Source organism: Takifugu rubripes, chromosome 22, assembly GCF_901000725.2.
Source record: "Takifugu rubripes chromosome 22, fTakRub1.2, whole genome shotgun sequence".
Taxonomy (NCBI): Eukaryota; Metazoa; Chordata; class Actinopteri; order Tetraodontiformes; family Tetraodontidae; genus Takifugu; species Takifugu rubripes.
In genome coordinates this window covers 3,196,560-3,212,615 of record NC_042306.1, presented here as the reverse complement: position 1 = coordinate 3,212,615, position 16,056 = coordinate 3,196,560, and the positions used below count along the sequence as shown (strand labels likewise).

Below are 16,056 nucleotides of genomic sequence, written 5' to 3'. Positions count from 1 at the left end.
TTTCTTAAATGCATTAGGAGACACAGTTTCCACATCAGAGGCGACCGGTGCCTGCATAGCTTCCTGAGCACTCTTCCTCTTTGAGGAGGACCTCCCAACGATGGAACATCCAGCATTACTGTAAAGATGCTGGTGGGGCCCACAAACAGCCACCCGAGTCTCAACACGCTTCCACATCTTTTATTTGCAGGTCTCTGCACTCTTACACCATAGTTCTTAATAGTTACACCTTCACATTTCATTTCGCCCTCAGCTGTCCGTTTATGTACATGTAAAGAAAACAAGTCATGACAATAATTAGGCTTTTTTTTTTCTTCTTTCATGCTACGATGTAGTCGAATGCATAGTTTGGAGTAAAGGACTCGGGTTCTCAGCCCTTCTCCCGGGCTGAAACGTTCCTCCCGCGTCTTGACAACGTTCCTCGGTTCTAAAATCAGACCTCTGCTGGTTTCCTGTTCAGAACTACTCAGCGCGTTGATTGGCAACGAATCTCCTGTGAGGAAAACAGACCGCTGTGATGCACCGACTTTCTTTATACATCGTCTGTAAACATACCTAGCGCCAGCCAGAACATCCATGTTAAATGTCATGCCATGCCGTGTCAAACCTATGTTATTTTATTACATACATCTGTTCTGTGAAAACAGCTCTTCCTGAGAAATACGTGTAGTTGACAAGAGTTCATATACAAATAAAATAAGGCAAATAGTTTTGTTTTTTTAATATCTCCAAAGACTTGTTTTAAAGTGAATGTCTATGTTTCTTTGTCAGAACCGGCATCCTTCAAAAACCCGTTGGTATTGCACAGTCCCACGATTCAGGAGTTCCAGATTGAGCGCGCAGATGTTTGTCGTCCTTTCCGTACCCTTATTCGACAAAGAGAAGCCCTTAAAGGTTAACTGCACTCAGACTGCGCTTCTCCTCCGGGTGTGTGTGTGAAAATATTACAAGTACGCCCAAAGAGTAGCCAGAATTATGTGCATTTGCTTTTTATAAAACAAACTTTTTTCTGTTAGAAACTGCTCCTAAGAGAAAAGCTCACCTTTTTTTTTTTTTTTTCCACTGGTTGTAGTGAGATTAATACAGCACCAGCAAATCTGTCTACGTCTAATAGTATATAAATAGTAGAAAAGACCAGTTTTTAAGTCAAAGGGGTGTTAAACTGTGACGCTCCCGCTGTTTCGCTGCAGTCAGAGCTCAGAGGAAGAGAACAAAGTTGGTCCTCGGGTGTTCAGCAGCCTCTCAGGACCGAAGGGTGTCTCACCCCGGGGATGGGATGTCCACACTGGTCAGTTTCACTGCGTCTTCTCTCTGGTCCACTTGATCATAGTCTCTGGAGACCTGTAGAGGAAGATCAGCTTGGCGTACATGTCCTCCTCCAGGTCCAATTCGCCCGTCTCTCGGACCAGGAAGATGTCCGTGCACAGCTTGAGGATGCGGTCCACGTTGGGCAGTTCCTCGAACATGATGGTGTGGGATATACCGCTGAAAAACTCCCGCACGAACTTGCCAATGACGAGTACTACAGAGGCGTACAGGCCCATGATCCTGAGCAGCAAAGACATTAAAAGAAAAATCAATCCATCTAACATTTCTTCAGGTCGGGGTGCCAAAACCCAGTCCTCGCGGATCACAATCCAGCCGGGTTTTCTGAAAAGCGAGTAGAACCTCAAACCTACCCAGTATGTGTGAAAACACAGTAGGATTGTGGACCTTGAGGAATGAGTTCTGACCTCTCTGCTTTAGATTCTTATGTGCTGTTCTCAGAATTCTCTTCCTCAAAATAAAAATACACCACACTGGCTTTAGTGTAGCCATGTTTTCCACGTCAGCATTAAAAAATGACCAGAGTGAAATGTCATCACGTACCCATATCCAGCAAGAAAGCCCAGACTGGGCGGGCTGACTTGATCGCTGAATATGTAGACCTCCAGTCCTTCAAATTTTTCTTGAGAATTTTTGATCAGGCCAGGTTCCCTCTGGTTAACGATCCACCATTTCTGGATGTGACCAGCGACGTTGGCCTGCTCCAAGTTCAAGGACATGTTGAACATTTTACCATCTACAGAGGTAGAGAAGCGAAGACAGTGCAAGTGTCATCCAGTCTGCTACGTATGGGTTTTAATGGAAGCCTTTGATGTGTAGGTGTCGGGCTCAACCTTTATAAAGCTCGTCAACGGGTTTGGCATCCGAGTCGCTGGGAGCTCGAATATAACGAGGGAAGATATCGTTTAGGATCCTATACACAAATCATCAAAAGATCAATTACAGATGGAAACAGTTTGTATCTTTAACACGTTCACCATCTCATCCTTGTAAGATCCATCTTATACACAGTAAAAGAAAAAAAGAGATCGGATATCTGGTAAAAAAACAACCGTTTTGGAAACACTCACACTGGGGAGCTCTTTCGTTCCCCCTTCAGCAGCCGTACGAGGCTGTCCTTGGTCTCTTTGTCCAGTCCGGTGACTCTTTTTCCTGAAGCTGTTTCAGCCTTTGCACCAAGAGCTAAGTTCCTAGAGACCCCATGCCAACATCAAGTTTGAATAAAAGCTTGCAGGACAGATGGTTTACATTAAAGCAGCGGTCACCAACCCAGTCCTACCAGGCCCATAATCCTGCCGGGTCTTGTCTCCTACCTGGGACCCAGTCTTCTTTATGAAAGGATGTCTACCCGGTAGGACAGAACACCCGGCTGGGTAAGAGGCCTCGTAGAACCGGGTCGATGTGCGCTGAGTTAAAGAGTAAAATATGATGCTGGTAATGTTGCAACACAGGGAAAAAACATCATCCTGAACAGGCAACCGAGCTAGCATGACGTGCATGTCAGTCGTATCTCATTTTCTTTTTCTTTTTTTTTTCTACAGCGCCCAAAACAAAAAAAATCATCACTATATGTTCTGTGACCAATAAAGCTGGTAAACGGAAAATCTGCCTGTCAAACTGGCTACTTCATCTCGCGTCGTTACGTTACCCAAATAACACCAGCGATGATGCGTGTTGGTATTTTGTACCTTTGCACAGACCAGGTCACGGTGATGAGCACCTCATTGTCAGAACTCAACATTGCAATCAGGTTTTCCTTGCTGGGCGGACTGATGGTCCACAAAGAGTTGGAGTTGCCTTTCAGCTGTGCGATGCACAGGTCCTCCGAGGTGTAACCCTCCAGCCACTGCAAGGCCGCCTGACAGCATCAGAGGCAAAGAGATTTACTACAACACTGGCAAATGTGACAGTTTCTCTGCCAATCACACATTTTGATGTTGTACTTACATCATCGAGGCTATACTTCTGCAAAAATATTTGAAATTCTGATTCGGTGACATTTAGCAGCTGGTTCTGCTGAGCGCTCATTCTGAAGATGGGCTGTGGGAAGAGGAGGCCTTGTGTTACACTGAATCCCTCATAATTACGCACAAAACGCACACTTCCTGAAACGCCTGGGTGGAAAAGAGTGCAGCCGCACCTGGAAACCAGCCAGGGTGATCTCGAACGAAACGTCCAGGGGTCGGTTGACGACTCCCGCGACGGACTTAACGAGGGACATGAAGAGCAGCGGGAACCAGACGATACAGATGAGCAGCACCACGATCATCCCTCCCATCCCGTACTTCACCACCTTCTTCTTCTTCTGTCCCCGTGGTTGTGGATACCTCTGCATCGGAGGGAGATAAAAGAAAACGCAGGTTTGTACGGTACCGTGGAGCTTTTCAGCGTTCGGCTCTGCTCCGTGGCGACTCCGGCACCTTCTCAGACTCCCTCCAACATTTGAGGATGAAAATGTGAGCGTAGATGTCTTCCACACAGATCCAGCTGGACAGAGACAGTGAGGTGTCGGTCCAAACCCAGTCCATCACCGCTCGCAGCTCCGTCAGAAACGGCACCAGGCGGAAACTGCAAACGGTAGAGAAGTTTCACAACTCTAACACAGCTGGCTATGGCTTTTGATGTCCTATTTTAAATTATTTTAATACAAAGGGAAAAGATACATGCACTTCTAAGATGGAAAAATAGGTCATTTCCAAGTTATTCCATCCAGAGGCTACTGTTAACCTATGACCTGATCCCTGGCCCTGTTTGGCCATCTGGGTCACATGACCTTTCCCCAACATAACTCACCCCTGGAACAGGAAGAGGTTGACATAATTGTAACTCTTTGTCAGGAAGTTTCCTAAGACCCGGGTAGGATAACCACAGCGGATCTGATAGGCCGACAGTCCAAAGTAGATGCATTTGACAAAATACCACATCTGAGCCACTATGTTCTCGCTGAAGCGCCTGTGAGAGGGGAAAGGACGTGAGACTTTTAATAAAATGCAAAATCGAGACGTTACAAAGAATAAAAGAAAGAGAGAATGATGAATTCATATGCACTTACTTGTCTGTGACTCCTGGAAGAATGAAGAACATCCAGAAGTGGATGCCAAATAACAGGATGACCTGGAAAATGACCTTGCCCATGACGGACTTCCTGAGGTAGAGGGCGCGGTCCACCACCATGGTCCCGAACTGGATCAGAACCATGACCAGGAAAGGTCCGGGCACCTGATCCTCTGAGAGGGACGACGTGATGTCCGCTGCTGAATGTTTCTAGAAAAAAGCAAAACCAGTGTGTCTACACGCGAGGGAGAAGGTGAAGTAAACCCTCATTTTATAGTACGACCTACTCCAAAGGCCCAGAATCCAAACACAATGATGATGAAGTCAACGGTGTCAGCAAGGAACATCAGCACATAGACGTCTGTGACGGCGCTGTACTCCGGATGGATCAAATTATGGAAGAACTTCTTCATAGGGAGGTAGATCTCCATGGAGCTACGACGAAGAAAAGACAGTATGAGACTCCGATCCCACCTGTGACGAACACTCAGCTGCTCCTGCACAGAACCACGCGCATGTTACTTTTTAAATTTTGAAATCTAGTAACTGCTGAGGGAAACGTGTCCTCTGGCTGCCAGCGCTCGGGAGTATTTTCATTCTTGATGTGTTAATGAATCACTAAACCTGATTTCGAGAATCAAATTTCCCCGTCTTGCACCATTTGTAACTCATTGTTACTGCTGCCGAATCGGACCAGCTCAGTCCCGGACGAGTACGTCCTGGGTGAGAGTTCAAAGGCTTAGAGAAGACCCGAGTTTAAGAATTTACAGGTTTCAGTTGATGAAAACAAGCGTAAAAGTCATAAAATGTCTGGGTGCTTCAGGCAGTGTAAAAAAAAAACACAACACTGGCACCAAGTCAATAACAGCACTTACAAATATTACGCAGAGTCATAATGGACACGGTGCGCAGACGGAGCAAATGCCTTAAATTGAATAAAACGGCCATGATTCATTGTACCGCTTCATCAGGAACACTTTTCCTTTGAAGAGCTGCTCTCTCAGCTTCTCCATGACCATCTGTTTACGGCTCTTCTGATGGATTCCAGTCTCGCTGCCATCCTTATGGCTGCTGTTTTTGGAAGCGATGCTTCCTGTGGAAACAATTTACATTTCAGGGGGTTAATTACCCGTGGCGACCCACGGAGTCACAAATACGGGCAGAGATTTACGCGCATCCGCGGGCCGACGTGAAGAAATTGAAATGGTTTTCAGCTCTCCGGATCAAATATTTAAAATGATTCAGCTCAACATGCACTCGCACGCAGAAAATAAAGATAAACTTAATCTAATTGACAAAAGGAACCCTTTCAAGCAAGGAAATTTGTTGTATTTGTTCTACAAGTGGGTGGGGTGTAAATAACCTCAAGGAAATGGGCAGGCATGATCAGAAACACCTGAATTTAAACCAGTATATTCTGGAGGAACTGTGTCATGGATTTGTGTGTGGCTTAAAGGGACATGTCGCTAGCAATATGAGTGTCCTCGCTTTTGAAACAAATAAGTGCCAGGCAGAGAAATCTTCACCTCTCTTGGACCTCGCAGAAGAGTGCAGAGACCTGTGGGAAATGTGGGAGCCTCCGCTGGAGCTCCGGCGGCGTTGGTAGGTCTGCTGCTGGGGGACGTGCACCTGGATGTGCTCCAGATCGGTGGCTGTCCCCAAGTTTACCGATCTGGAGGTGTGGGAGGAGCTTCTGCTCTCGCTGATCACCGAGGAGGCGGACTCTGTCTCCCTGTCGCTCTGCTGCTCCCTCCCTTTACTCTCGTCTTCTGACTCGCTCTGAGCGGAGGGATCCCTTTTTCGCTTGGGGTCGTCCTCATCCCACAGACCGTGGCACTGGAGACGGGGAAAAGAGACAGAGATGGAAGACAGAAAGACAGGAATACGCGTGCAATATTCAGATCAGGCCAACGATGCCTCGTTGTTCTCCGGGAGATATCAGCCACCGAGCGTGAACTAATGGAGGGACAATCTTCTGTCTTTGGGGTTACCTTGAGGATGGATCTGTGGAAGAAGAGAGCCAGTAACTGGACCAGATCGTAGTGGACATAACCGTCTTTCTTCTCCACGCCGATGATGTTCGGAGGGTGATACGGTCTATTCTTATCTATCTTGTTCTGGTTGAAAGGGAAGAAGCCAAACTGGAAGAAGTACTTGATGACGATAGTGACCTGGAAAGACAGATGTGGATTTTTTACCTCCTATGAGGACATTGTTACGGTCAAAAAGTGCCACGTATTCAATGTGGCGACCTTACCTCTGTATAAATAATAGCGGTCATCCAGTAGCGCTTACTGGGCCGGGGCACCGACAGCATGGCCCACAGGAAGATTGTGATGGGAAGGACCAGAGTGACACAGGAGGCCGACACCATGTGGTTTATGATGATGACCAGGTAGCACACCATCTCCGAATGAGCCACTAGCATGTTGTAGAGCGCGTAGCAGAGCTGGAGGACCAGAGGCTGCTTTCGGTAGAATCTGTCCGACTGATCCAGCTCCTCATCATAAAACATTCTGGAAAAATGTAAATTTAAATTGATTATGGAAGAAAAAAAGAACAAAATGCAGATGTATTCCAAAGAGACGCGCACTTACTTGTTGAGCAGAAGTTCGCTGGCCGTCAGCTCGGTGGTCATGGAAGGCAACATGATGTCTGATCTGCTGTCCGAGCGGCTGTCCGAGGTCATGACCATCCGTCTCCTTCTGTCCGTGTCGCTGTCGTCGTCGTCGCTAACCACGAGATGGTCAAAGCTGACGGCCTTGCTGTAGCTGGGAGGCACATCGGTGTCGGAGGTTTTAGAAGCGTCTGTGTCAGGTGTGTAGAGGACACCTGCTTTTCTTTCAGTCTGCAAAAAGTCTCGGATTTCTTCCCCATCATCACTCTCAGTGGTGAACTCTTTGTCTGGGGCAGAAAGAGCAGATTCAGCCTCTTCAATCCCAAGGGGGAGACCCCAGGGAGGCATTTCTGTCTCTTTACTCTCCTGATCCGGGGCTCCTTCTGCTTCCTCCTCGCTCTTTGGTCCTTCTTGTTCCCTCTCCTCCATCTCTCTGGGTTCTCCATCACTCCATGGACTGTACTCGGCTGCTTGACTATCATCAAACTGCTGGGATTCCGAGGGAGCCTGCGCCTTGTCTTCCAGTTGATCCTGCTCATCCTCCACTTCCTCTATGGTTTCTGTGGTGCCCTGACGCGAGTAGAGAGTCACGCACTGGGTGGCTTCGCTGCAAGGAGGAAATACAGGATGAAGGTGTGTTCGCGTCCAATAATAATCAATTTATGAAAAAGATTTGCCACTCAACCCAGTGACTTGATTATTTTGAATATAAAAAAAAGAGCTGAAAATAATCCAGAGAAATCATGCTGGCAAACCCATAAACGAATGCGTCAGATCAGGGCTATCGTCTGTGCACCGCCCTCTTCAGACCACACAGTTGCTCCATGGGATTCAGGACTCGCTGAGCCAGTGGGCCAAATCATAATTGCCTCCAGAGGCCCCAGTAAAACAGCCCCAAAGCGTGATGCTACCTCTAGCAGCACCAAACATGCACTATTGGTCAAGAGTTTTAGAAAATGTTTGGTGCTTTGCCATCAAAACGCACCTTGAACCAGAACAAAGTTCTGAAAGGAAGAGGTCTGACGGACCCGAATCCACAGCAGAATCACAGGACATTGGCTTTAAGCGCAGCCTAATAGTGGCGTAACAGTGTGCTAGACACAAACCCGATGCCTGACCCCCAAGGAAATACTCCAGTTTAACAGGAAGAAACCTTGAGCAGGACCAGGCTGGTATGCGGGGACCCTCCCGCTGATAGTTGGCTGGGTTCCTCTGTGTGACCATTATTACCTATAATGGTTTGGGACAGTTTTGTTTTATCCAGGGTCAGCGACCCGTAGAGAGTGAGAGGTATCCCGAAACCAAAATGGCAGCCACAGAATTCTGCCGTACCCACCAACATAGCCCTGGTTGGTCAGGGGGTTTATTCTACAGCAAGATATTGACCCAAAACATAAGTCCAAGCTACGCCAGAACTGCCTTGGTAAGGTAGAACACTGTATACCCCAGCTGCCTTCAAGTAAGATGCAGGTTTCTCCCTGGATGGGTCACAAGCTTGTAGCTTGTGTTGACCTTGTTTTCATTGGTTTGCTTTGCATTTCCCTGCTGACGACGTGTATGTTTTTGCTAAATTTAGTCAGGCTTGGATGTCTTCATTTGTGAGAAAAGGCTTCTATCCCACAACAATACCCAGTACTTCAAACCCAGGAAACATACAGGAGGCATGTTGTAAACAGTACCACAAATTTCTAGAGCTCCTTAATATTACTCTCATCCACTCTTGCTCCTGGTCAGTCAGGTGTTCGGTCTCCTGGTAACGTACTGCGTCACTTCCTGTCTTCTCAATCGTTGTTGGTTGCGCTGTGCACGGGGTGTTGTATTCACTTAATATTGAACACTTGGTGTGTTGTATTCACTTTACTTAAAATTTGAGCACTTGGGACATTCTAGTCACCCGATAACAACAGTGCGAAACAACCCATAATAAATACAGGGCTTCGCCGATCATTAGCGTTAGCGTGGCCTCACCGTCTGTTCCACCCGGTGTCTTTGTTCAGCGTGTGAAATGTTTAGTTACTCCTCTGCCTCCTTTAGTGAAGGGAATAGGTGCAGAAAGTGTAGTTTATTAATGGCCCTGGAGGCGAGACTTAGCGAGCTTGAGACGCGGTTCCGCAGCTCGGAGTTAGCTGGAGTTGCGTCGGGTAGCCAGGAGAAGCTAGCTGCTGCGGCGCCGCCTAGCATAGCTACAGCTATCGGTCCCCCGGCAGCAGCCAGGGCGGCTGGGTGACGGTTCGCAGGAAGCGTAGCCCAAACCAAAGGCCCCCGGTGCACCACCACCCGCTTCCCATGGCTAATCGTTTTTCCCCACTCGGCGACACACCCGCTGAGAAACCGACCCTGGGAATTGGCGACTCTGTTTTGCGCTACGTGAAGCCGACTCCAGCGACCATAGTCAAGTGCATTCCGGGGGCCAGAGCGGGCGACATTGAAGCCAATTTACGGCTGCTGGCGAGACGTAAACGTAAATTTGGTAAAGTTATTATTCACGTCGGAGCCAACGACACCCGGCTTCGTCAGTCGGAGGTCACCAAAATTAACATAGAGTCGGTTTGCAGCGACGCAAAAACGATGTCGGACTCCGGAGCATTCTCTGGTCCCCTCCCCAATCTGGCCAGCGATGAGATGTTTAGCCGCATGACGTCTCTCCGTCGCTGGCTGTCACGGTGGTGCCCCGAAAACCAGGTGGCCTTTATAGACAATTGGAGCACTTTTTGGGGGAAAACCTGGTCTGGTTAGGAGAGACGGTGTCCATCCCACACGGGATGGTGCCTCTCTCATTTCTAGTAATTTGGCTAATTTTATTAGACCCAAAGTGACCTGACAATCCAGGGTCCAGACCAGGATGCAGAGTTGTAGTCTTACACACCTCTCTGCTGCTTCCATAGAACCCTCATCCACCAACAATAACATATTTAACACTATAGAGGTAGTCTCTGTTCCACGGTTAAAAGTTCACCAAGCACAGAGCAGGGGAGCGGTCAATCACCATAATCTTATTAAAATTAATACCAAAGCACAAGTTGGGGAAACTAATATCACAATTAAGTGTGGACTGTTAAATGTTAGATCTCTTTGGTGTAAATCCCTGTTAGTGCACGACCTGATAGCGGATCATCACATTGATTTATTTTGTCTTACTGAGACCTGGTTTCAGGAGGAGGAGTATGTTAGCTTAAATGAATCTACTCCTCCTACCCATCTTAATTATCATATTCCTGGTGTTACTGGTCGAGGAGGGGGAGTGGCAGCAATCTATCACTCCAAGTTATTAATTAATCCTAGACCAAAACATGGCTCCAGTTCATTGGAAAGCCTGACTCTTGGCATCACCCATCTGAACTGGAGGACAGAAAAGCCACTTTTGTTTGTAGTTGTATATCGGCCCCCTGCTGGGTCACATTCAGAGTTCCTATCTGAGTTCTCTGACTTCTTATCTGACTTGGTCCTTAGATCAGATAAAGTCATTATTAGTGGAGACTTTAATAGGCATGTACATGTTGTAAGTGACAGCTTTAGAAATGACTTCATTTCATTACTTGGGTCAGTTGGTTTAATCAGTTGGCATTTTTCTCTTTGATCTTAAGTTGCCATTGTTGTCTTTGATCTCCTTTGTATCAAACAGCTCAGCTCTATCTCTTTCAGCACACGCCTGAGGAGCTCAACACTCTTGTACCACACTGGTGACCAGCAGACGCATCAATGGCACAGCGAGGAATCCAGCAGCTGAAGGCAGAGCAAGAACCACTGGAATCATCAATGGAGACTTGGAGGGAAGAGGTCCAGCACCTCAGAGAAGACCTGGCAGAGAAGGAGGAGCAGCTCAGCAGGGCAGTGAAGAGGCATCAGATGAGGACTGTGGCCCATGTGGAGACCCTGACCCAGCTGAACAACACACAAGCTGCTCTGAAGGAGAGCAACCTCAAATGTGCTTCTCTGGAGGAAACCCTCCACAGTCAGCAGCAGGAGATAGAGGAGCGACATAAGAAAGAGCTGATGAAGCAGGAGGAAGGTTTCAATGAGAAGCTCCTTGTGATCGAGGAGGAATTTGAGAGAAGGCTGGAGGAAGAGAAGAAAAGATTTAATGAAGAGGAAGAGGCCATGAGGCAGCAGCTCTTTCGACAAGAAACAAATTTCAAAAAACTGCTGGAAGAAGAGCAGCACAAATATAACGAGGATATGGTTAAAAAAGAAGAGTCAATGAAGCGGCAGCTGTTGACTCAAGAAGAGACCAATAACAAGATGCTGGCTGATGTTTGTCAGCGGTGGGAGAAGACAGCTCAGACATGGATCCAGATGAGGGAAGAGCTAGAGCAGAAGGTCCTGGAGAGCCAACGGTCGAGGCAAGAGGAGCAGGAGAGGACCAAAGAGGAGCTCCAGAGGCTCTCTGAAGCGATCCTCCAACTTGAGGTGAGATGCTTTCACCTTTGTTCCTCTTCCAGAAGATTTCAGATGATGTTCAGTGAAATCTAAAACACAATCTCTCTTTTCTGCAGCTTCAGGTGTCAAAGAAAAAGAAGAGAAAATGCTTCTGGAGATGGATCTGCAAAAGGATGAGGTTCTGGAAAAGATGAAGAACAATTCCAGAGCTCCCAAAGCCCTTCTCCTCCTCCTCCTCCTCCTCTACATCCTGACTTCCACAGCGTCACATCCTGTCTTCAATTTTATTTTACAGTATAATCATTGTTTATATTCTATGTTTGGATCTATGATGTCGAAACAATAAAACTCAAAGTAAACCACCAGATTGTAGATGTTGTCAATGGCAGCTTTAGAAATGGCTTCATTTCATTACTTGAGTCAGTTGGTTTCCTCCAGCAGATAAACCAACCAACTCATAACTTCAACCACACCTTAGATCTAGTCCTGACTTATGGTGTTGAGGTAGAACATGTGTCAGTGTTCCCTCAGAACCCCCTCCTGTCAGACCATTCTTTGATCACTTTCACATTTATGATTAAGGATTCTTCTATCCTCAGAGCTCAGTCTTACTATAGCAGATGTCTCTCAGATAATGCTGTAGCTAAGTTTAAGGAAGTGATCCCTGCGCTGATCCCAGGACCACTGTGTGTTTCCCCACGGATCAATCATTATAATCTTAGCCCTGCTGAGGTTGACTCTATTGCTGAAGGTGCAGCAACCTCACTGAGAATCAAGCTTGATTCTGTTGCCCCCCTGAAAAAGAAAATAGTAAATCAGAGGAGGTGTGCCCCCCTGGTATAATTCACATATCAGGACCCTCAAGCAGAAAGTGTGAAGACTAGAAAGGAAGTGGCATTCTTGTAAAATAGACAGCTATCATGTAGCCTGGAAAGACTGTCTATTAGTTTACAAAAAGGCCCTCCGTAAGGCTAGAACAGCTTATTTTTATTCTTTAATTGAAGAAAATAAGAACAACCCCAGGTTTCTTTTCAGAACTGTGGCCAAATTAACCAAGAGTCACAGTGTTTTAGATCCACGTATCCCTTCTTCCCTTAGTGGTGAAGACTTCATGAGCTTCTTCACTGATAAAGTTCTAGCTATCAGAGAGAAAGCTAACCAGGCCATCCCAACAACTGGACCATCACCAGATGTGCTGACTGTGGGAACATACAGGGTCTCCAACGAGCCCTTAAACTCCTTCACCCCTATATATATTTCTGAGGCGTCATCGCTAATTCAGAAATCCCAGACCACCACGTGTCTTTTAGATCCCATGCCAACACACCTGTTGAAGGATGTTTTACCATTGATAGGCAGCTCTATCCTGGACCAGATCAATGGTTCTTTAGTGACAGGTTATGTACCCTGGTCCTACAAGGTGGCAGTGATTAAGCCGTTGCTTAAAAACCATCACAGGATCCTGACATATTAGCAAATTATAGGCCGATATCCAACCTTCCTTTTAACTCTAAAATTCTTGAGAAGGTGGTGGTTGCTCATGTCCATGGTGTTTCCTCCTCATACAGTAGGGTTAGCCATGGAGTTCCTCAAGGTTCTGTACTTGGACCAATCCTCTTCACCTTTTACATGCTTCCCTTGGGGAACATTATTCGGCAGCGTGGGATAAATTTTCATTGTTATGCTGATGACACTCAGCTTTATTTATCCATGAAACCAGAGGAGACAGAGAAGTTAGTGAAGCTTCAGACCTGTCTTCAAGACACAAAGTCCTGGATGTCTTCAAATTTCCTCCTCCTTAACCCAAGAAAAACTGAGGTCATGGTGTTTGGTTCTGAACCTCTCAGGGATAGATTAGATCACATGATCACTCTAGATGGTATCTCATTAACATCTAGTCTCTCTGTGAGGAATCTTGGAGTAACTTTTGACCAAAATCTCTCCTTCAACTCACACATTAAATTAGTCCCTAGAAGTGCCTTTTTTCACCTGAGGAACATCACAAAGATCAGGAAGTTGCTGACGCGGCATGATGCTGAAAAGTTAGTCCATGCATTTGTTACTTCCAGGCTGGACTATTGTAATTCTTTATTATCAGGGTGTCCAAACAACTCTTTAAGAAGCCTCCAGCTGATCCAAAATGCTGCAGCCAGAGTTCTGACAGGTATTGACAAAAGAGATCACATAACTCCTGTAATGGCTTCGCTTCATTGGCTGCCCGTTAAATTTAGAATAATCTTTAAAACCCTTCTTTTGACCTACAAGGTCCTCAGAGGCCTAGCTCCATCCTACCTGGAGGAGCTAGTGAAACCTTACCAGCCCAATAGACCGCTCCGCTCTCAGAATGCTGGTCTACTTGTGGTTCCCAGAGTTTCTAGGAATAGAATGGGGGGCCGAGCATTTAGCTACCAGGCCCCCCTGCTATGGAACCAGCTCCCTGTCCAGGTACGGGAGGCTGACTCCATCGCTACTCTTAAGATCAGACTTAAAACCTACCTCTTTGAAAAAGCTTATTGTTACTAATTCTGTAGTTCCAGTTACTATCATAGATAGACAAATTATCATACTTTGGGGGTCGTCTAATCGTTAGGTCACATCTTAGCTATGCTGTTATAGGCCAAGGCTGCAGGGGTCCGGAAACATGATCACCTGACAGGCCTCTGTCACTCCACTGGGTCATGGTTTCCTCTCCTCTCCTCTCCTTCCCTCCTCGTCATCAAGCAGACTAGTTATGCTGATTCCTGTGTAGTTTTTCTGCTTCTCCCCTCCCCCGCCCTCTCTATTTATTTTTCAGGTAACGCCGCCTTCGGAGCTGCATGATGACCTCCAGCCCTGCTGACCCGTTGTATAAATGGTGTATTTTTGTGTGTGTTTCTGTGCTCTGTGTCTCTCTCCTCTCCTCTCCTCTCCTCTCCTCTCCTCTCCTCTCCTCTCCTCTCCTCTCCTCTCCTCACCCCCCCCATCAGCAGGAGGGTCCCCCTACATGAGCCTGGTCCTGCTCAAGGTTTCTTCCTGTTAAAGGGGAGTTTTTCTTTGCGACTGTTGCTTGTCTGGGGTTAGGCCCTGGGATTTTGGAAAGCGCCTTGAAACAATTTTGATTGTATAAGACGCTATATAAATAAAGATTGATTTGATTTGATTTGATCCTGTTGGAAGCCTCCATCACCACCTTTAATTTCTATTTTGTGGAATGTCCAGCTCTTGTTACACCGTTGTGTAACATTTCTCTGCTTAACCACTGTGTTCTGTAGCGTATCTAAGCGTGTACCCTTCTGGGAAGAGAGATCCCTCTGGTGTTTTTGAAGCTCTCTGCAGACCAGGGCTGTTGCACAATATAGCTAAGAAAGTGGGAAAATCCTACCAGACCCACATCTCTGAACGGTGGCAGGTTTGAGTTAAAGTTTGAGTGGGACTGAACATGAAAAGAGAGTGAAACCTTATGCAAACCCATCTCTCTCGGCTTGTTTTCAGATGAGATTGGGAGTTATTCAATGCACAAATCAGAAAACAGGATTAAAACGCGATAAAAACGTCATTCTTTTCAGACTCTTCGGCTTTCTTGATGACATGTACTCCAGCAAAAGATGAAGAAGCATTAAAAAATAGGGGATTTTAGCTGAGAATGAAAGAAGAGCGCATGCAGTCATTGTGTTCATGCTGGTGGGAATACAAAGGCGTGATGAGGAGGCCAGGCACCTGGACATGAAGCTGCTGCCACTGTCCATGGAAGAGTTGGACATGTCCATGCTGTACATCTTGCGCAATTTCGGCCTGGCACGCTCGCTGGTTTTAGGAATGCACTCCGGCATCCCATCGAGGTCTTCCAAGGTGGACTGGCGAGAAAACAGCGTGGTTGCCTCGGTGAAGGCGCTGAGAGACGATGGGAGCGACAGATGCAGTGATTGCAGTAACCCGACAGTACAATAACGAGGAGGAAAACGATAGATTTGATGACTTCATGGACATGAAAAATGGCAAAGAACTCAGTGTCGTCACGCAGGCCTGTCCAGATCTCCTGACAACGAGAATATCTGATTATGTTTCCTCTTTAAAACTTTTTGCTAACCAAATTGCGGTCACGCTGAAGCCGTATTACAGAATTTGTCTCTCCTTTATTGAACAGTGAGACAAACTGTAATGAAACAGTTCTAATGGCTGTAACTGTAACCCAAGTCCACCCTGTGGCTGCATTCGCACGCACACTTCTATTCAAAGTACTGGAAGTGTAATGGAGCGCTTGACATGCATCAATAGAGCAAAGTGGACACAGACAAGTTCAAAAACTCGGAGCGGACGAGTCGATTTCGATGGGCTCCACGCTCCCTGGATTAAAGCGTGAATACATATTTGTACTAAAACATATTCACGGATGCAGATTTTAATCATTTATTCAACACTAACAGACAAATGTCTCCCTGTTGTCTAAGCTCCCATGATGCATTGCATGCTCGACAGCTAAAAAGCGCCGTGTACCTGGAAATGCTGTCCCTGGAGGCTGTGGAGTCCTGGCTCTCCATGTGGTAGCCTCTTCGCCGCCTCCGGAACCTCATGGAGCCGGAGGCCGAGTCATCCTCACTTAGCTGAGCTATACTGGCCTGGCGGGACATGTTGAGCCTCATGGCCTTCTGGTAGTAGACGTGGATGCTCTCTCGGGAAGGTACGTTTCCCTGGTACAGAGAGCA

At 46.8% G+C, this 16,056-nt stretch overlaps 1 protein-coding gene across 16 annotated transcripts in view; it reads right to left on the bottom strand.

Moving 5' to 3' along the window:
- Window positions 1-164: 164 nt before the first annotated feature.
- Window positions 165-16,056, bottom strand: part of piezo2b (piezo-type mechanosensitive ion channel component 2b) — a 47,500-nt gene continuing 31,608 nt past the window's right edge. For 11 of the 16 annotated variants that reach the window (XM_029831707.1, XM_029831710.1, XM_029831714.1 and 8 more), the window contains 18 exons: window positions 15,848-16,041; window positions 15,071-15,244; window positions 6,978-7,604; window positions 6,638-6,896; window positions 6,372-6,551; window positions 5,907-6,216; window positions 5,341-5,473; window positions 4,668-4,815; window positions 4,379-4,590; window positions 4,120-4,278; window positions 3,747-3,894; window positions 3,467-3,655; window positions 3,274-3,366; window positions 3,015-3,184; window positions 2,397-2,516; window positions 2,160-2,239; window positions 1,870-2,062; window positions 165-1,548 (listed from right to left, as the gene is read on the bottom strand). In XM_029831707.1, the coding sequence (XP_029687567.1) occupies window positions 1,296-1,548; window positions 1,870-2,062; window positions 2,160-2,239; window positions 2,397-2,516; window positions 3,015-3,184; window positions 3,274-3,366; window positions 3,467-3,655; window positions 3,747-3,894; window positions 4,120-4,278; window positions 4,379-4,590; window positions 4,668-4,815; window positions 5,341-5,473; window positions 5,907-6,216; window positions 6,372-6,551; window positions 6,638-6,896; window positions 6,978-7,604; window positions 15,071-15,244; window positions 15,848-16,041 (3,642 nt within the window). In that variant the 3' untranslated portion in view covers window positions 165-1,295. Of the gene's footprint in view, window positions 1,549-1,869; window positions 2,063-2,159; window positions 2,240-2,396; window positions 2,517-2,595; window positions 2,733-3,014; window positions 3,185-3,273; window positions 3,367-3,466; window positions 3,656-3,746; window positions 3,895-4,119; window positions 4,279-4,378; window positions 4,591-4,667; window positions 4,816-5,255; window positions 5,474-5,906; window positions 6,217-6,371; window positions 6,552-6,637; window positions 6,897-6,977; window positions 7,605-15,070; window positions 15,245-15,847; window positions 16,042-16,056 lie in introns of those variants that run through there. The other 5 variants (XM_029831717.1, XR_003887098.1, XR_003887099.1 and 2 more) reach the window with 5 other exon arrangements.